We start from the raw sequence: 21,096 nt of genomic DNA, 5'->3' as shown, positions 1-21,096 counted from the left end.
TCCTGGTAATGAGCCAGAGATGCTATTAGAAAGGGCAGTAACTTAAGCCTTGGCCTGGAATAGCTGGATCTGTTCCAGGAGGGATGGTGAAGTAGCTTCTTCTCTCAGTGGCCACCCTCCCACTCCTGCACTGGTGTAGTTGCTGTGTATGGAGACTAGCAAAGCACTTCCTGAGGTCCTTTGTCAAGGGCAAACTGTTACCAAACGGAGAGGATTTCCAAGCAGTTCAGGATCAACACAGCACGGGAGCCAGCTCTGAAGCCAGTGATGTTCTCCAGCAGCACCCTGTGCAGCACCATTGTCCCCAGCCTTAGGTGCCAGTTAGAACATGAGATGCAACAGTGTCTTGGGTTTTGTCCATTCCCTGGTGCTTCTAGCTCACAAGAAGAGAGCAGGCACCTGCTGGTCTGATTAGCCCCTGGGCAATCAGCTCTGAAAATGAACCCTTAATTGCTCGATGAAATATTGTGCAAAATGCATATCTAAGGACCTTGTTGCATCTCACAGGCAGAAAGGGTGAGTCCTGGCACTAGGACAGTGCCCCATTCTAAGGGAGAGGATGGGATCCTTGACAACAGTCCCTTGCTACACTCAAAGTCCATGAGTGGGGGTCCAGACTAAAATTCCTCATGGCTGCCAAAGTGTAAATAGGCCAACACCCTCAGGGTCCTGTCAGAGACCAATACAATTCACCCAGCATGGCGCTGCCCACGGGGTTGGGGGCCTTATCCGCTGGGTCTATTTGTCACCATAGCCCATTTTGACTGATCCAGTAGCAGGTTGCTGTGTGGTGGGGTGTTGTCTCTCATCCTCGTGCCTTCCTGCCAGGGTTGTGCTTTGTGATGTTCAGTTTCCATCCCTAATGGACGGGCCCTGATTCTGTATTTGGTTTGAGTTCTACACATTTCACTGTGATGAGGCTGCTGGGCCATCCAGGTGTCCCTAACAGCCTGGTTTGTTGGTTTTGATCTGTTCTTCCCAGTGACTCATATACGGTTGTTTCACAGGTCTTGATCTAGCGCCTTGAGGATCATTTAGTTTAGGGGGAGGTTGTTGACTCCCTTGGTCTGAAGTGGACTTGGGCAGAAAATGGGATTTCTGTCCCGTGGAAAATTCTGACCTTTTGAAATTTGTTTTGTCCCAAATCTGGACAAAAGGTTGAACTATTCACAGAAGGGAAGAGTCTGAAGCATTTTGATTTAGAAACCTTGAAACAACTGTTGAAATGAAATGTTACAGCATAATATAGAATGTTATATATGATGACGATCCAATAATAAATAGTGTAAATGCGGAAGTTGAAATGAAACACTCCACTTTGATTTTGAAACTTTTCTAATGGTTCACCAAAGTCGACAGGTGCCTGGGAAACATTTTGATTTCAGGGAAACAGCATTTTCCTATGGAAAACTTCCATCTGAATTTTTCTGACCAGCTCTAGTCTGAAGGTTCAGCTCAGCAGAGCCTTTGCAGTGACCCTCTCCAGGGGCGGGTTAGGGTGTGGCTCGGTTCCAGGCTTTGCAATAAAGGGGCATTTGCCGTTTCAGATAACGTTGAAGCAGAAGCTGCTTTCTTTTATCGTGTGTTCAGTGAGAGGGGGGGTCAGCCTCCTGCTGCTCTGCAGCCCGGATTCAGTGGGTTCTGGGCTTTGCATTTAGGGCAAAGAGTTTCCTTTTACAGTTTGTCCCAAAAGGTGTTTTTAGCAGTTACAGTTGGGCCTCCAACGTCACTCAGAGGGGCTGGGTTATACAAATGAATCCACTTGGGAGATGATTTATTAGCTAATGAGTAAGATTAATAATTCCATTCACTAATGCACAGCTATGGTCCCCCCTGCAGGGACTCAGAGGACGAGTGGGTGAATCCTGCTGAGTGCACTGCAGTGTCTCCATCTCAGGCTGCCAAGCCATGGATCTGTTTGTCCCCGAGTAGCCTGCTGGAGGATGATGGACTTACGCCGTTCCCACCGGGGTTTCAAGTCTCCCTGACATTTACCCAGCACTGGGTTTGCAGCAACTACTCTGGGTAATTTGCAGCCCCTTGCAGTCCACCAGCAGGACTAAACCTGCCATTCATCAGCTTATCTAAACGTGGGCAGGTCTCCGTCACTGCCAAGAACTCCATCACCCTCCCTGGCCCCCAGCTTCACAATGTGGGGTTCCTCTCTGCTGCCCCCAGATAGACCCTTGCCAAATTCTAGTTTCCTGCCTCATCCATCCTCTAGATTCCAATCTTTCCTCTCTCCACCCCTTATGCCTTGACTAGCACAACCTGCCTGCATCTCATCTCCCCAAAATATCACTGCTTAGCTCATCTTCCTCTCCCAGGGCTCCAACCCTGGCAGTCCTTGCACCAACACCCTCTCTGCTGCAGCACCCAATGGAAGCTCCTCTTCTCTTGCAGGGCTTTGCATAACTCCACCCTAAATGGTTAAGGCCATATCCCAGCACTTGGCAGGCTCAGGTGCAATTCCTAGCTCTGCCACAGATGTCCTGTGTGACTTTGGGCAAGTCACTTAGCCTCTCTGGGTCTCAGTTCCCTGTTTGCACATCAGGGATAACCCTCCTGCTCACAGGGGTTGTGTGAAGATAAATACATTAAAGATGGTGAAGCATTGGGGGATCGACTGACGACAAGCACTATACAGAGTTAGGTTTTATTATTACCATTTCATCCCTCCTGCTCCTTTGTACCCCCTCTTCTATCCCTTCCCTTTGCCTCCTTCCCCCACTCTCAGCTTTGAGCCATCTTTCCTGCCATCCTCGATTTTGGGAGCACCCTCCTATCCCCAGGCACCCTTCCTCTCTTACTCGGGATCTTTCCTTAAAACGCACTCCATTTGCCAAACCTCCTGCACTGATCTGCAGCCTCTGAGTTAGCTCCTCGGGGCAGGGGCCTTGGCTTAGATCTTCAAAGGTTAATTAGGCTCCTAACTCCCATTGACTCCAGTAGAGGTTAGAAGCCCGAATACCTTTGCAGATCTCGGGGGGTATGTCTTTTCTTAGAGCCCCGACTACCCTTGCACCCCTCTCCCTTGAACAGCATCTATGTCCCAGATAAAAAGAAGGGCAAAGTTATTGCTGTAGCCCCCCAGGGGCTCCGACAGGGATCAAGACCCCAGGGGCCTAGGTGCGGTGCATACACATAATAAAAGAGTCCCTGGGCTTACGGTCTAAAGCAGCCATACTCGGACCTCAGGGGTTCAGGAGCCAAATCAGCGATCAGCATTACCCCAAAGGGCCCCCCCAGTGGTGTGAATTCATGGCTTCAGATACTCGAGTGCCAGATACCCACTCAAGGGCCTTTGAATACCGTGTGCTGCGAAGAGCCGCAGGAGACCCATTAAAGCGCTTGCAAAGCCTTAGCCTGAGTACCGCGGATCTCAAGAGGGGAAACAGAGGCACGGGCAGCAGGTGACTGGCCCGAGGTCACACCGGGGCGGACCCAGCCGGGGAACCCAGGCGGCCTGAGTCCCAGCCAGGTGCCCTGCCCGGGGCGCCGAAGGACGAGCCGGGGGGGGCCCTGCCTGGGTCTGCAGCGCCGGTCCCCCGAGGCGCAGCCCGGCCCGGCGCTGGGCTTGCGGGGCAGGGCCGGGCTGGGCGGGAAGAGCCCGGCAGGCTCCAGCGCCGCACGGGTTAAGCCAGCTGGCCCCTGCGATCTCGGCGCAGGGCGGGCGGCCCCTATAAAGCGCCCCCGCCCAGCCGAGCGGCGCGCGCCGCGTCCCGGGGAGACCCAGCAGCGCAGCCGCTCGCGCTCCGGGCCGGCGAGATGGAGCCGGCCGCCGCTGGGGAGGGCTCGTCCGCGGGCGGCCAGGAGGCCGGGACGCCGCAGCGCTGGGAGGAAGCCAAGACTTTCTATGACAGCCTGACCCCTAGAAAGAAACCCAAACCAGTAAGAGCCTTTCCTTTCCGGCTGGGGCTGGGGCTGGGACCTGGGGGGCTGGGGCAGCAAACCCTCCCCGTGCCGGGAGCAGGGGCCAACCCCCAGGATTTGAGCCACCTGGGCACCCCCACCTTCCCCCCGACCTGTTGCATCGATCCGCTGCGATGCCTTTGCAGGCTGGCTTGCCGGGGCCCCACCTGCCTGGGCCCTGGGAGGACGGGACCCTGAGCTAGGTTGCTCCTGCCCCGCTCCCTGGCCGCAGGGGAGCGGCTGGACGCGTGCCAGGTCCCCTGGGTGCCTGTCACAGGCAGAGCACGCCCGATATGCCATCGTAGCCAAGGCAGGAGATGCCCAGCCCAGGCCCAAGCTCCGTCTGTGACCCACCTTCTCGTCCCTGTTGCTGGAGTGTGGGCGCCCACGTAAAAGGGGGTGGGTTGAGGATGGGTGAGGCTGAATCTCCTGGCAGCTCCAGTCGGGCAGCTAATGTCATTTGAACTTGGCTGCTCCTGTTCAGTCTCATTGGCCCGTGCCCTTCGGCTAAGAGCCCTGTGTTATCTAATGGGCACTGAGCTGTAAACCCCTCCGGCACAAGTTTAATAATAGAAACTCCCACAACCAGCAGAACCTCCACAGGAACCGTGGGCTGGAAAACAAGGTGTAGAAACCCGCCTGCCTCCAGTTACCTGTGGTCGGGAATAAACTTCCCTGCCGGCTGCTTGTTTGTTAAATGCTCCTTCTGGGGTTCTTACGCCTGCCTCTGGAGCATTAGCTACTGGCCACTGACTGAGAGAGACAAGGTCCTGGAGCCAATGGACCCCCCGCCCCCCTCCCGGCCGCCCCGCCGTCTGGTCCAGTCTGGAAATTCCTGTGTTCATGGTGCTGCAGGCCTGCCCCGTGATAAGCCCGGAGCGCATGTCCTAGCGGCTCCCAGTTAACACTTCTGTCTCACACCTGTAACCTCAGGTGTGAACTCAGACAGAGAGAGACTTGGCAGGCTGTAGTTCTGTGGAGCCCTGCCAGCCCTGGGCATCGTCTCCGGCAGACACATTCCTTGCGTGGAAATCTTGTTTGGCTCCTTGAATCCTGCAAATGGATGATGGTCGCTGGCTTTAGCCTTCACAGCTGTAGTGGGAACTGAGAGGGGATAAGCTAGCCTGGGTTATAACAATGATCCTCTGCCCCCTTTCATGCCAGGCTCTCAGACAGCTTCAGCCATTAATGCGGCCTCTCAACACCCTCAGAAGTGAGTAATCAGTATTATCATCTCCATTTGACAGATGGGGAAACTGAGGCATGGAGCAGTTAAGTGAGTTGCCCACAGTCAGTGGCAGAGCTGGGACCAAAAGCCAGGCATCCTGATTCCTAGTCCTGGGGTCTGGAAAACACACCCTCTCTCTGACCACATTGCCAGGAATCTTCTCTGTGGGATCTGCCATGACTCCATGCCCAGCTCACACTCCTGCCCCAGGGGCTGGCTTCCTGCAGGCTGTGAGGAGCAGGCGCCAAAGCCATGCAGAGAGCTCCCATTGCAGCTCCGTTGCACTCAGACACAGCTGGGCACGCCCTGAGAGGCAGCTGTCACAGCCCATGATGAATGGGTGCAAGGCATTTCCCTGTCTTATTTATACAGTGTTTTGAAAACCCATAAACATCCCAGCCATTGCAGTGAACTTTAATCTGACCCCCGAGTGCTTGGGGGGGGGGCAGGGATTTGTGGTCTGTTTAACAGATATTTCTAGGTATCTGTCTGTCATCTGTTCTGTCCCTCCATCTGGCCGCTGCCTTTGCAGGCCCAGGGGACATGCCTGTCCTCTCTGCTGGGAGCGGTCTCCATGTCCAAGCTGGGATCCTGGAATGACGCCAGCTGACCCCACAGCTCTGCTGCTTGTTGGATACAAGACCAGGCGAGAGAGACGGGTGAAGAGACTTGGGGGCTTCTTACAGTCCCAGGAGCAGGTTGTGGGGGCGCAGGTGGGGAGGGGGCTGATGATGCTTATAGTAAGCCCTTGATTTCCATAGCCTCGGAAGTGAATGCGGAGTAGGTAGGAAGAGGGTGACGTCGTGGGGCTGTAAACCGCTAACGGGGGTCACGGGTGCATTAAATTGGGCCCAGAGGCACCTAGGCTTTGAGGCACCATTCCGTCCAGCCCCGCCACTTCTTCCAGGCCCCATCTAGTCTCTTCCTCCCAAATCCACTCCTTTTTAGTGCTCTTCCCAGTGGGCCCCTGTCAGCCCCCACTCCCCACGGCAGTGATGGTTCTCACTGCTGCCTTGGGTCTCCCTCCAACCACTAGGGCTGGGTCAGGAATTAGACCCATCATTCCATGATGCTTACAATGCCTTTTAATGGCCTCATAACCCTCTCCAGTGACCAAGGGGCAAAAATTATCCATCTGTAAATAGCGTACAGAACCAAGGCAGTCCCTGGGGAAAATGAGTTTTCCCTTCAGGTGCTGCTCCCTTCCCCTCTCTCCTTAGCAGAGTCCCACCTCTGCCACCAAGTATAACTGTCCCCTTGCCCAAAGTCACACCGCTCCGGCCTTTCCCTGAAGAATAAATCCTCTTCACCCTCCTCAGAGGGCTGACCCCTTGTCCATGTCTCCAAAGGATCTGAACCCATTTGTCTTTGCTACCACCTGGTGCTGATGCTGCCTGCCCCCCGTCCCCCCCGCCGCCCCCGCCCCGGTTGGCATACAACTGGTCCCAAGACAGGACCCTGGAACTAAATCCTCCTTGGATTTAGTTGGAGAAGGAGCTGGAATCCAGAGCTGGACTGGATCCAGATTTCACACCGGATCCCTATCCCTCTAATGGACCAAACCAAAATGCCAGATTCAGGCATCTCTGAACTTGCAGGGAGGGGAGGGTCTGAATCCAGATCAACGTCTCAGTTGTGTTGGTCAGGCCCTTCGTTACACAGAAGCCTTTGAGAACTACTCTGCAGGGATTGATGGGTGCAAAGCGTCTGGAGATGGGAAAGAAACAAGCTCCAGCAGTCTGGGGGCCCCTGCTGAGAAGAAGAGTCAGTAAGAGTCACTCACAGCTATGCAGTGGTGGTCCTGTTACAGCTTGTGGCTTGGCTCGGGGCAGCTGTCCCCCAACTCCTGCAACTGACATCCCAGAGAGAGGGTTTTCTTGAGGGTGCATTTGCATTCCTCAGAGTGACACTGGCACAGCTGGGCTCCAGCCTCAGGTCGTATTAATTTTTCATCATTTTTGTGTTCATAAATATAGGCCCAGATTCTCAGCTGGGGTAAATTGGATATTGTGACAGCCCAGTTCTGGCCGACACGCCAATGACTGAACCGCCAATCTCTTGAGCTAAAAGCGTGAGCTGCTACGGCTTGAGCTAAAGCTTTCTAAGGGGCATTATCACAGATTAATTTTCCCTGTGGATCAGACACAGCCCTGGGCCCTGGAACGCACGCTCATCGGTGTTGCGTCACACCAGCTGAGGCTCTGGCCCACAGCATATAAATAAAAAACACGTTAATTTAGTAGTAACAATAAATGACTGTGACCCTAACACTGGTTTAAAAGAGCACGTTTTCATTCCCCTGGGGAATACAGTGTTCAGTTCTGCACCCCTGGTGATCAGAAGGTTATTGACAAACTGGAGGGACTTCAGAGAAGAGCAAGAGAAATGATCCGAGAGGTTAAGGCACTTGCGAGGAAAGCATGGAAATGCCTATTGTGGTGATGGCCCCCAGTGGGGAGACAAGTTTGCAACTATTTGAGAGGAGGATGAGGGATGACATAGGCTGGCATGAAGGGTAGAACCAGGGGAAGTTGGGTGGGGTGGGGGGGGGGGGGGGAAGGGGATGAATTAAGAAAGGGAAAATGTAGGGTGAATGCCCAGAGAAACTTCCTGACAGTGAGACGATGGAATCGGGTCCCGGAGGAAGGGAAGAATGCCCCATTGCTTGGAACAGTTAAAACAAGACTGGACAATGTACTAGTCATTAGGTGCTAGGGAACGGACATACCCCAGCTGGAAGGACCTTATGGGTTTTGTCCTATCGGTGAACAGCCTATCGGTGCCAATTCAGATCGGGCTGCCCGCTCCTGAGCTGTCTGGGAGATGCCAGGCTGGACACCTGCAGGCTCTCTCAGGAGCTGCCCAAGGCCATGGCAGCTGCCCACTGAGTGGCAAACACAAGTCCTATCTGGAGATACCAAGTCAGGGCAGTGCTTTGTGCTACAATGCTCCATTTTCCCAGGATGTCGTCTGCCTGCTTCTCAATTCGTCACCTTCAGCCTTGCCTGCTCCTTGCCTATGTTCAAGGCTCTGTCTGGCTGTATGGGACGTGTCTCCCACGAGTTGGGATTTCCCCTCAGTTCCTGTAAAGTTCAGGGATCTCTGCACGTTCCTTGGTGCCCTCATGGGAGCCAGCACCATATATGCTCCAAACTCCTGTATTGACTGGAAGTCATATCTCCGGTCTGGGTTTTCGGTGGCATCCGGGATTTCCGGGGCTTGGCCATCAACTCTTGGCAGGGTAGTTAGGAATTGTAACCACAGCAGCTCTCGTGTAACAGGATTAGGTGACCGGATTAGAGGAGTGCCATCTGGTGCAATGTTTGAAGCTGCCTTTGCTGGAAGGGATCACTTGCAGTTATAAGTATCAAGGTTGAAATACATAGACTCCCTGGAAATCCTGGCAGAATTGTCTCAGCCCTTCATCCTTTGGAGGAGGATAAAGCTGTGCTGGGTCTTTCAGATGAAACCTTTGTTCTGCCTGTCCTTGGAGGATGTTAATGCTCCCTTGGTGCTTTTTTTAAGAGCATGTGCCCCCTTCCCCCTCTCTGGGATCCTGGCCAAAATTCCTGTTCTGTGTGCCGCTGGCTATCGTTCTCCACCCCAGAGTTGGCTGCATTTCAGCGGTACTGAGTATACATCATCTGTGAAGTGCTGTGGGATGAGAGGTGCTTAACATACAATATTATAGTTTTAATAATTCCCCCTATCATTTCTCCATTTTTTTTCTGTATTTGAAGGGTTTTTATGTTAACATAGCTCTGTTTAGGGATTCAAGCTTGTCTAAGAAAATACAGACTGCGTGGGAGGGTAGGGGCGACTGGTAAGCAATTATGGGAGCTGTTGGCTAACACTGGGATAGTGGCTTAAAGGCAGCAGGTACTTTCCAGACCGCTAGCCCAATGACTGCTTGGGAGGAGGATTAGACCTACGTCTGCAGTTCCCAAAGGTTTAAATCCCCTTTTAGCATCTCCCTGCATTGCACTGTTTGCTGATGGCTAGTGCTTCCTACCTGGTTGCCCTTCTGTCCTTGTCTTAAGATGCTGAGTCCAGACATGAACAGAACCCTAGAAGACAGCTCCATCTTCCCCTTCACTATCCTCCTATAATATTTCTGTTAAGCTCTTTATTAATCCTCTGCTGAAAGGGGCTAGATGGAGCCTTTGGTCTGATCCTCCAATGGCAAAGGAAGAGGATAGAACAGCTGACCTATTTTTTTAAAATTCCAAAATGCAGAATTCAGTTTGATTCAGCTCAGCAAAGCCCTCGAGCTGCTTTCCAGACACTGTTTGATGACCAGCATTAACTGACCTTGAGGATAAACAGTGTTTGTTCTGAACTATCCAGTCTCCTGGCCCCAAGGATCCCCACTCGGCTGATGGTCACGCTGGGGTGGGATGCTGCGTAGGGTCCCATGTGGTCTGACAGCGAATATGAAGTGTGGCTAGGAGGTCACTAAAGAAGACAACTGTTTGTTAGGAGGAGAAGAAGCGCAGTCTAGTGGTTAAAGCACAGGAATGGGAGTGTGCGCTCCTGGGTTCTTTTCTTGCTTCTGCCCCAGGATTGCCATATGACTGTAGGCAAATATCTTGCTCTCCAAGCCTTGGTTGCCCATTTGTAAAGTAGAGATAAGAGCTGACTTCCCCCAGACGGAAAGGTTGTAAATAGAGCAGGTAAAAAATAATCAATGGAACAATTTTATATTAAAAAGGCAGTTTTATCATATTCAAAATGTGTCTTGGGGGGTGGGCTGATTTTGTGACACTTCTTGATGGGGGCGGGGGGGAAGTTGAAACATGTCAATAGTGCCCCTTTGATTTAATTTGGACTTGTATTAAAATGTGAATTTAAATATTCTGTTAATGTGATGTGTATAGCGGTCACTTAATATTGCAATATAAAAGTTGCATTGAGGTGACTTATTGAAACATTTAGTTTTTTTGCTCCCAAAATCAAAATTTTGGGCCTATTTGTCTTGTGGGGACTTCAAAATTTCTGACTTTGCTCCGAATTGGAACAAAAATGTAACGGTTGGCATTTCCTACAGAAGGGGGAATTCCGTGAAGTGACCAGCCCGAATTGTGACGCTTAATTCATGAACATGTACAGTCCTCCTGCAGAAAGTGGTCTAGAGGTGCACAGTATTTAGCAGGCGTGAACAGGATTCGACAGGTGATATGTTCCCAGATGGTGGAAGAGGGATGATGCCGGACAGCTCTGCCTGCCCACTGACGCGCTACAAAACAGCAGGGACTATGTCAGAAATGTAGGGTGGGATACAACTCAGTATCTGGCTTAATGATCCATTTCTTGCTGCGCTTATTACCTCTGAAATTTACCTTTGGGGGGGGCCTGTACCTTTAAATGGCAAGGAGCGAACCGGGAGCATCTTGTAAATAGCTACACAAGACGAGGGCGTAATTGGCGCATAGACCTACAGGCAAGGTGTGGGCAGCACAGAGATCCATGCATGTATGAAAGCACAGCCAGATTTCTCTGTGCCATACCACGCCAATCCCAGTGTCTTTGAAAAGGCATGTGGAATGGCTTTCCAGAGCCCCCTGAGTTTGTCTGATCAAACTAAGTGGTTGTGACATTCACAACACTGACCCAGTTTCATCTTGCAGGAAATTCTTAAACAGCTATAAGTGGAGGATGCATTTCCCTGCTGTCCGTCATGTACCAGGAAGCGGATACAAATGTCCTATAGCCCATCTTGGTTTACCCAGAAAACTAATTTAGGTAATAGCAGCTGTGCCCATGAACTGGATTAACTGCCAAAGGCTAGTGACGAACTGACTTGGGATCTCTAATAGTTATTAATTAATGTCTTCGCTCATAAATGACCCATGACACTGGAGTTATTAATGCAAATTAGAGTTAAGAGCTGGCCCATGACTAGTTAATAACTGACTAAGGCCCCCTGGGTAACCGATCTTAAAATGGTAAATTTGCTACTATTTGCCACATGTGAATTATGTATTTGGTGTGCTATGCTACTAGGCCAAAATCCTGGGCTAGTGGGAGTGAATGAATTCTCCCCTCTATCTTACATTCTGTTGTGGTCCCCCATGACCGTAATATCTGCGGTCCTAGATAGCCACGCCAGCAAAGCCCAGGAAAAGTCATTTTAGGGAACAACAGTCCATGCGCATCCCTGCAGAACAATCCCGAATCCTCTCTGGTGCATCTGTGAAGCTCGGTGGAGTGCTGGAGAGGAGAATTTTGTCCCATTGTTTCAGCTATATGGAGAGGGTCCTGTTGGTTTCAGATAACTGTCCTGGTGCATGAACACTGCTTAGGGACACTTTCAGTGTTTATTGTCTGCAAGGCGGTTTTCTGGGCTGTATAATTAGCCTGGCAGCATCTGCCTAAATCGCTCTGTTAGCTGGCCTTGATCCTACTGAGAGAGGAGTAGGTGGATTGTGCAAATGCACGGAGGCAGGTGACTCTTCATCCCAGCTGGCTGCAAGGGAGGTGGGAGTGACTCTCTCGGGGTGGTAGAGGATCAGGGCTGAGCAGGCTGGAGAGAAGGCCCAAGCCTTCAGAGCAGCCGAGCCTGCAGAGAATCGTTGAGCTAATCTCTGTTCTCGTGTTGCTGTTTTTAATAAAGCCAAATGCTGGGGGGTGAGTTTGGACTTTGCAGAGCATGTGGACTGTGTTCGTATAGCAGGCTGGGAAAGACACCAGCTTACCTACCTATACCAACAGCAAAATAACAATACTGGCCAGGACAACCTAGTAAACAGGAAGTCTAGAAATCGGAGCTGAAATAAACCAAGAGGAACATTGAAAATCTCGCACTTAGGTACTTTTGAAAAAAGTCTTTAAGCACCTAAGTGCCTAAATCCCATTGGAAATCTTGCTAGGTGCCAGTCTGCATTGCTAGATGCCTGAATCTCTTTGAAAATCTGACCCTTAAGCACGTCAGTTCCTAAACTCCATTGACTTTCAATGGGACCGGCTCTTAAGTGCCCAAATGACATCTGAAAATGGGACTGAGGCACTTAAATCACTTAGGCACGTTGGCAAATTTTGCCCCTATTGGGGTTGGTCCCATCTAACACACTGTTCCGTACTGTCTGGTTTCTAGTTTTCACTGTCTCCGTGTAATAACCCACACCCTAAGATACCCCCCCCCCCCAAAAAATCTTAACCTCTTGCCATAGGTTTTCATCCAGGTTCAGCTCCCCGCTCCCAAACCTCTTTACATGAAATCACGGGAAACCTCAAATCTGACATGTATGCTGCAGTTCACTGAACACACACACACTCGCATTTCAAATCGGCTCTGATAACAATGCACCCAGCCCCCTTAGCTGGTGCCTCGAGATGAACGATAAGACGGTTGTAGCCCGGCCATGTCATCTCTCTAATATTGATTTAAGCTAAAAATTCCTAAACAAAGAGTGGGATCAGTCAAGCCAATGCACTCAGCATAATGCATCAGTAATACCCTGCAATCAGCTAAGCTGCTGTGTCCCAGAGCATAAAAATCCCTTACCCTACGTCTCTGTATGTGCCCGAGATGTCACATTCAGATTTTGGGGCCGTTTTGAAAGCCCAGTGGGCCTGATTCTGCTCTCAGCTATGCCGCTGCAACTCCACTGGTGAAATTGGGAGCAGGGTTTGGCCCAGTCTTTCTCAGGACAAAGGAACACAAGAAGGTAGATTGTTCCCCAGCGTCAACCTGATTTATTGCATTGGGTTTGTTTCCAAGGAGTGGGCCAGAGAAATCCATGGCAGCATTGTTCAGCTGTTGTCTGACCTAGGATTCAGAGATTCTCTGCCAGTTCTGGCCCTCTCCCCCTGTAGACGGTCTCTGATGTGCCGGAGGGAACTCTGAAAGTGGCAGGGGGGTGTCTCATTTAAAATTTCCCCACCAAATGAAAGAGGCCAGGCTGGTTTCCCTGTCTCAGGTGGAGTTCTCTTCCTCCTCCTCCTGGACACTGCTAAACCATGAGTGGTAGGGATGACTTATTCCTGGAGGCCATAAAAATACTGCCCAGGAGCCAGGCTTTGCTTTCTCTGCAAGTGCCTCTCTTTTTCTCTCCCCCCGCTCCCAATACTGTCACAGGCTTTACTGCAGGCAAGGAGGGATCGGCTTTGTTAGATTCTTGGCAGCACATCGCTGGGGTGTCTGCAGAAGAGTCACCGTTCAGGCTTCGCTTCCAATTATTTTGTCAACCAGCGAGTTGCCGCGGAGAAGCCATTTTGCTTTTGAGAAGCCACAAGCCCATCACAACTTCGCCTCCGTGGCTGGCGTGAGATTAATATCCTCTCGCCGACTCAGAGCTGAGAGTGTAAACTCCTCTGGGGGAGATGGTGTCTTCATCCCCTCTGCAAGATGCCAATGCCACTTCCAGCACAATAGACATGTCAGGGCCCAAGCCACGCCTAATGGAAATCCATGAAAAGCCTCTTCTTGATTTCTTCCGTGGGCTGTAGATCAAGTCTTTAAAGATTAATAACAATTGCTAATCAATGGTGGTTTGGCTCACCCTGGGCTTGTAATACCTGTTCACTGCCTTCCAGCCAGACACAACAGCCTTTCTCAGGCACTTTCCAGGCATCGCCGGCACTGGTTGGTTTTGATGCCTGGGACACAGTCTTTATAATAGCTCAGTTCTGGCTGAACTGGCATGGTCTGTAATGGTTTCTTCCCAGTGTTGATGGGAAGCCCCAAGCATTGCTAATGCACTGTGTCAAGTAGTTTTCCTGACTCCCTTCCCAACGCAGTGCTTAGTGTTTTAAAATTACCCAGAAGCCCCTGTTTGCAGCACCGTGAATGCCAGGTGCCCCGTGAATGCCAGAATGAGGGGGAGGGATACTTCTATCTGTTGAAGTTTTGCAGCGTCCCAGGAGACAACCAGCTATTCTGTTCATTTGATGCCCCTGCCATAACTTCATAATTTGGTATAGAGACACCCTAGGGAACAAATTATGCTTGTTGTAATCAGGTGCCATGCATGGTCTTCAGCTGAGTTGCACTCATGGACACCAGGTCTGAATTTGGCCTTTAACGTCAAAGGACACTAGATGCTGCATGAAACCAGGAGGCAAAAACCCATCACATTCTATGTGAGATGGCCCCCAGAGTTTCTTCAACTGGAAACATGGAGAGGTTTTTCAACAGTTGGGTGGGTGCCAAGTGACCGCTGATGAAGAGTGCAGGGAATGGAAATGTCTCCACTCAGAGGGGCCATGGGACTGAGGATGCTGATCCTAGAAATCTCTTGGCTCAGAGAAGCCCCAGAATGCAAGGAATGGAAATGTTCCAGCTCAGAATGAACTCTGGGGTGAAGTGCTGACAAGCATTGGCTCCCTGCCTATAACCTTAAAGCAAGCAATATAGATTTGTGTGTGATTCCCAGCACACAGTCGCCCCCCCCCCACCCAAGTGAAATGGAAGCAATCTGTGTATGTGAATCTTGGGCCCAGAGGGCTATGCTAGATGGAGTTTAATCGGAAGTGAGAAGATTGGGATGGGTTTGTTTTTAATAGATACATGCCCAATCCCTACATTCTGATCTAGAGAACGATCCAGAACTGATGTTCCTCGACTTTGGAGAGGGGTGGACTTGGTGCTCCATTTCTGGCCTGGCATTTGATGATACCCCTGCATGCTGGAACTGGGTCCATAATCATGTGACCATTGATGGAAAATAAGTATTAGTGATGCAATTTCTGTCTTTCTCTGTCATGCAGCCAAAGCCTGAGAATGCAATAACAATCGCAGTCTCCTCGCGGGCTCTGTTTCGCATGGAGGAAGAGCAGAAGATTTACACAGAGCATGGGGTGGAGGCATATGTGAAATACCAGCTGGACCATGAGAATGAACCCTTCCTACCTGGCGCTGCCTTCCCATTTGTCAAGGTGAGCAACATTGCTCCAGCTCCCTGAGATCCTCTGCCTTTCCAAGCTCCCCCACCACCAGAGCAAGGCACAAGGACTTAGGCTCATGGTGTCCTGGATAAAACTGAGGGTAAACACCAACCTTAGAGAATTCTGCTCTCATCACTGTGTTATCAATCCAGAATGGGAACTGCTCTGGATTCCCACTGGTGTAAGAGAGAGAGCAGAATTCAGTTCAAAGAATCTAGAAAACCTTGGGAGAGAAGGAAAATACTCTGAGAAAACTTTAAGGGTAATGGCTTCCACTGAACAGCACGGATTAGAACTGAAAAATTCATCTTGGGTAAAAATCTTCCCAGCGGCCAGCTTTTTAGATGTGCCCAAGGAGTCATGGGCTGTACTTGTTTTGTGTCATGTAGAAGATTTGATTAGACCCTTCCTCTGCCTTTTGAAGGCCATGGAGGAAGGAGATATGGATGCTCTTCTGGCAGGGCTGTCTTCTCTGAAAGCACCTGAGCATCCGTATTTCAGAGAGAAAGCAATGGAGTTAGTGGATGGATGGATGGAGTATGGGGAAGATGGGGCAGAAGCAGGAGTAGCTAATACTGTCGAATTTATTTTTAAAAGATGAGAACTTAGGAGACACATACATCATGGGGAAACAAATTGCTAACTCCCCTTGAGGGACAGACCTAAATGGGTTCCTTCCAACCTTTGGTATCCTCTGTTCATGGACACGCAGATAGTAGTAGAGGGCAGATAGGAACACGTTGACTATAAGCAGACAGAGCCACATGTAAATCAGTGGGCATCAGGTTTCAGCTCGTCCACTTCTCTTGTTAAGGAGCATGTGCATGAGCTGGTGGCTAGATCACTCTTCCCTCTTTCTTTGGACTTGTAGGCCCTTGAAGCTGTCAACACTCAGTTGCGAGAGCTCTACCCCGACGGTGAAGAACTCTTTGATATTGTCCTCATGACTAATAACCACGCCCAGGTCGGGGTCCGCCTGATCAACAGCATCAATCATCACGGTAAGCACCGAATGACCCTGAGCCGGAACCATTTAAATGACCTGGGAGCTGGTGGCCACTGGGTCTTAGGTTAGTGGCTGTGATGATGGAGAAACTGGAGGGCAAAGCTTTATCTTCTGTCCCCCGCGCTATTCCGTTAAACCACCCAGCAAGCCCCAGTCTCCTGTGGCTTAGGCTAAAGATGGTTGTAGACTAACCCTCTCCAGTCTTCAAGGGTACCAATAAAATGTGATCCAGCTCTGAATCAACCTTGCTTCTGGTTTGGTAAATGGGGGTTTGGCAACATCTGCCCCATTTTGGGCCATCTCTTCTTGGGACGATTAAGCCAAAATCAGAACAGCGTATGCAGTTCCTGGGCACTTGGATGGAATGAGACCTGGATCAAACCACACCTGGGTACTTTCCAGGGTCAAAAGCCATCTGATGAGTTTCTGCCAAACTCAAACCAACCTTGATTTTGCCATCTCCCTAGTTTAGATCTGAGTTCTTGGTGTGAATAACCCTGGGAACGGAAGGAATGATAGGAGGGTAGAGAAGCAGTATAATAATAATTAGCTCTTGTCTAGCACTTTGCATCGGTAGAGCTCAAAATGCTTTACAAGCAGGTCAGTGACATTATCCCCATTTTACATATGGGGAAACTGAGGCAAGGGGCAGTGAAGTGATTTGCCCAAAGTCACTCCACAGGCTAGTGGCAGAGCTGGGATTAGCGCCCAGGCCTCCTGAGTCACAGCCTATTCTTCTAGCCACTAGGCCGCCCTGTCTCTATAGATGTCAATATTGAAATAATACCATGTGCCCCTTTGGGGCTTTCCTGGGTCTGGGAGGAGGATGGCTCACAGGAGGACACTGCTAAGTGTAGTGTGGTGCAGGGGCTCGGTGAAGGGGTTATTGACAGGTGTCGGGAAACCAGTGTCAACAGCTGCTAGGTATGAGGCGTTGTGTCCAAGCGGAACTACTGCGTCAGTATCTGTGACAGGGCTGGCCTGGGCATCACCGTTGCCAGCAGTCACAGGGCCCCCACCCTTCTGGTGGCCAGGCTGCCCTGTGCCCATTTGCCGTCTCTTTCCTCTGGCCTGGCATCAGAGGGGGAGCAAATCCCCACTCTGGTTCACTCCCCCACCAATGGCAGCTGCTGGGGCCCCCTGCACGCCATAGGGCTGGATAGCTGTCTGGGCCCTCGCTGGGCCATGCCAGCTAATCTGGTGCATCCGGCCATCCTCAGATCTGTTCATCGAGAGGTTCTGCATGACGGGAGGGAACAGCCCCACTTGCTACCTGAAGGCCTATCACACCAACCTGTACCTCTCCTCTGATGCCGAGAAAGTGAGTGAGGCCATTGAACAGGGTGAGTCTGCCGGTCAAACCCTGGGTGGCAGCGGGTGGGGGGCACCGCCCACATCCCATTGCTCTAGGAGAGCGGTGTAAGGACCAGCAGCCCCGGGATCTCCATCCAGCGGGGTAGCGGAGGCGTCCCACACCCTGCCTCCATCACACCCCTGCCCTTGCTGAGGCGACGTGGGCCCTCTCGTTTCCATGGAAACGGCAGCATTCGCTGACATCTATAGCTTCTCAAAGTGCAGGTGGGCTGCTCTCCTCAGCTGGCTGCTGGATGGATTCTGACTCCTTCCGTGCTGGTGGGAACAGCTGAGGAGCTGAAAGCACCTATAAGATACGCAGAGACAAATGCTGGAAACCCATGTACGTTCTGCAATCTTTGCTCCCCCCGGCCGCCCCCAAATCCCCACTAAATACATGGAGGGAGGCTGGCACCTAAACAGAACACTAGACCCTTTATCCAGAGGCTCACGTCTTCACCTAGGTATCTAAGTGCCTCTGGCTTTCCTAAATGCTGATGTGAAGGTCCAGATGCAAGTGTCCAACGTAAGGACTGGTGTTGGAGTGTCTCTGCTCTGTAAAAACAACGAGGAGTCCTTGTGGCACCTTAGAGACTCGCAGATGTATTTGGGCGTAAGCTGCTCTGTGTGTGTGTCCAGTTCTGTTGCTCGGCTCCGCAGTAGGAGGACCTGGGAAGCGCAGTCGGGAGGAGCCTTGCCGCCTGCCACGTTTTTCTCTCTCGTTCCCTCCCCCAAGGAATCGCCGCAGCCACCATGTTCAGCCCCAGCAAAGACGTGAAAGTGTCGGACAGCCAGCTGCGGGTGGCGTTCGACGGGGACGCCGTCCTCTTCTCGGACGAGTCAGAGCAGATTGTGAAGGCGCACGGCCTCGACATGTTTTTTGAACATGAAAAGGCTTATGAGAACAAGCCGCTGGCCCAGGTACGGCCGATCGCCCCCCGACCCGCCAGCCCCAGGAACCAGGTCTGGGACAGGCAGCGCTGGGAATGGGCTGACGGCTCCAGCAATTCCCACTCCATTAGCCCTGAGCACAAGCCGAGGGGCCAGAGCGGGATGAGGCTGATGCTGGGTTTCTGAGGCGATGGCTTCGAAAGACAGGGGAGCTCAATGGGAGTTAGGTGCCTAAATAGCTCTGAGGATCTGGGCCTTGGTTCCTATACGCTTGGCTAGAGGATTCTCACAGCAGGGTTAGGGCCTTTCCCAAAGCATGGGGAGTGGGGAAGGGATGAAGGTAGCTGTGAATGACCGTGTCCCTTTGCTTGGGTAGGGGCCACTGAAGGGCTTTCTGGAATCCCTGGGGAAGCTGCAGAAGAAGTTCTACTCCAAGGGGCTGAGACTGGAGTGTCCGATTCGCACCTACCTGGTCACTGCCCGGAGCGCTGCCAGCTCTGGGGCTCGTGCCCTAAAGACTCTCCGCAGCTGGGGACTAGAAACAGACGAAGCCCTGTTCCTGGCCGGAGCCCCCAAGGGTCCGCTGCTGGAGAAGATCCGTCCACACATCTTCTTCGACGACCAGATGTTCCAGGTGGAGGGGGCGAAGGAGAGTGGCACCATTGCGGCCCACGTCCCGTACGGTGTAGCCCAGAAGCAGAGGCGGATGGCTCAAGAGAAACAAACCAAGAACAGCAAGTAGCCGTAGCTGGCGGTGGCAACTGTGACTGTAGGTGCTCGCTGACCAGGGCACCGCTTGCGGATTGATATCCGGGTCTGAGCGTCTTTGATTAGTATTGAAGTTGCAGCTGCCTTGTCTGGGTGGGTTGAAGGAAAGGTTTCCTTTTGCCTTTGTGTTGCACTTTATTGACTGTCTCTGTCCCGCCAGCCCCGCATCACCACCCATGCCCCATGCATAAAGGTCAGAAGGGTCAACCAATGCCTGAACCCAACTCTGCTACCTTTGCTCCTGTGTCTCCGAATCAGCCATTGCTGACTTGTGCCCCATCGGCTGTCGCCTCTCTGCCCTCGTGCCTAAACCAGCACCAGCCATTCTGATCCTGCTATGCCTCCCCTGTGTTTCAGGGGCCCATAGAAACCCAGAGGAGCTCACACTTAAGTTCTGCACCAGATGTTGACCACAAAGCTTGGAGAACTTAAACCGAAACCCAGCCAGACTCGAGAAGCCCACAGGAGGGGGGACCTTGCGTTGGACAGGATCTGTGAGAACAGGGCTCTCCTTCTGGGGAACTCATATGCCAGCCCAATTTAAACTTTTGGTGCTCATTAAAAAAAACAAACAGGGAAATTCCCAATCCAAGAACTTTGATATATTAAAAAAAAAAAAAGTCAAGGCTGACAATGTTTCAATGGAATCCAGCTTACGCGCAGAAACAATGTTACAATATTGTTACAAACCACTTACAGGTTTAAACATTAAATGGTCTGGAAATGAGGTTAAAAGATGCAGCCAATTTCCCACCGCTGTTGCTGCACCCACCCAAACTTAAGTTTGTCTGTGAACGTTTGGGGAAATAGAAAGACTGGTCAACGCTAGATAAGAAAATCTCAAGCCCTATTTCCTAGTCAGTGTTTTGGGCCAATATGTTATGGCCCAAATTCGGGTGCTACTATTAGATACCTAAATCCATAAGGTTGCAGAGGGGTAGCTGTGTTAGTCTGTATCAGCAAAAACAACAAGGAGTCCTTGTGGCACCTTAGAGATGAGAAAAATTTATTTGGGCCCAAGCTTCCATGGGCTAAAACCCACTTCATTAGATGCATGGAGTGGAAAATACAGTAGGAAGGTATAAATACACAGCACATGAATATACACATGTACATGTGCTGTGTATTTATACCTCCCTACTGTATTTTCCACTGCATGCATCTGATGAAGTGGGTTTTAGCCCACGGAAGCTTAGGCCCAAATAAATTTTTTTCATCTCTAAGGTGCCACAAGGACTCCTTGTTGTTTTTGCTAAACGCATAAGTATCGCCTGGAAAAAAGGCATCTCAAGTTGAGCATCTGAAAATTGAGCCACACAAAGTCAGAAGCCACTTTTCAATATGTGGTTTCCCGGCCTCTGGACCTAGGCTGGGCATTTGTGTAAGTTGAAAGACAGTCCTAACCTATGGGGGGGGGGGGGAGACACACTTTCTCGAAATCGACAATTACATCAGCTGAGAATATGAGCCTGAGTGTTTCGTTAGCCATAGCAAAATTCAAGTTTCATTCAACCTGAGGCTACTGGGCAATTGATAACCCTGCTCCTGGCACTTTCCTAAGACCTGTGGTGACTCCTGCAATTGAAAGATGCTGCTAACACAATGGGAAAGAATTAAATCCCCAATTCAGAAAGGAATCCGAGAGCTGTTCTGAAGCCATGTATGGAATTCATTCAACAACATTCTTACTTGAAGGTGCAGCCTGGAGGAACAATAGAAGGTTAAAGATCATTTTAAAAAATACTCCTTCCCCGTTGGTGTGTTCTAGGTAGCACAAGTAGCAATGCCCATGGTTAAGATTGCCTGGCTCTTACCGTTATAAGACCACGTTTTCAATTGCTTAGAACTTAGACCGTTTCATTTGGGCTGAAATTTTCCACGTGAGGTGGCTGCCTCTGGCTGACTTTTTTTTTGCACATTTTCAGTTACAATGGTTTGGCCATTTCCAAGGATGAGGGTTCTTATATATCAACTGAAATAATATTAACAATCAACCGCACGCTTCGCCACCAATCCTGTATGTTTGTTCCGTGCACTAAATCCTGCTTGGACA

General features: G+C 50.9%; 1 protein-coding gene across 1 annotated transcript; it reads left to right on the top strand.

The window, feature by feature from the left end:
• Positions 1-3,759: 3,759 nt before the first annotated feature.
• Positions 3,760-20,025, top strand: NT5C1A (5'-nucleotidase, cytosolic IA). The gene is made up of 6 exons (XM_077837906.1): positions 3,760-3,891; positions 14,849-15,016; positions 15,897-16,026; positions 17,252-17,374; positions 18,121-18,305; positions 18,652-20,025. The coding sequence occupies exons 1-6, from the start codon at positions 3,769-3,771 to the stop codon at positions 19,015-19,017; spliced, it is 1,095 nt and encodes a 364-aa protein (XP_077694032.1). The 5' UTR covers positions 3,760-3,768; the 3' UTR covers positions 19,018-20,025.
• Positions 20,026-21,096: the final 1,071 nt, after the last annotated feature.

Source organism: Eretmochelys imbricata, chromosome 19 (assembly GCF_965152235.1).
Source record: "Eretmochelys imbricata isolate rEreImb1 chromosome 19, rEreImb1.hap1, whole genome shotgun sequence".
Taxonomy (NCBI): domain Eukaryota; kingdom Metazoa; phylum Chordata; order Testudines; family Cheloniidae; genus Eretmochelys; species Eretmochelys imbricata.
Note: the sequence above shows the minus strand (reverse complement) of the source record. Positions and strands in the feature narration are given on the sequence as shown.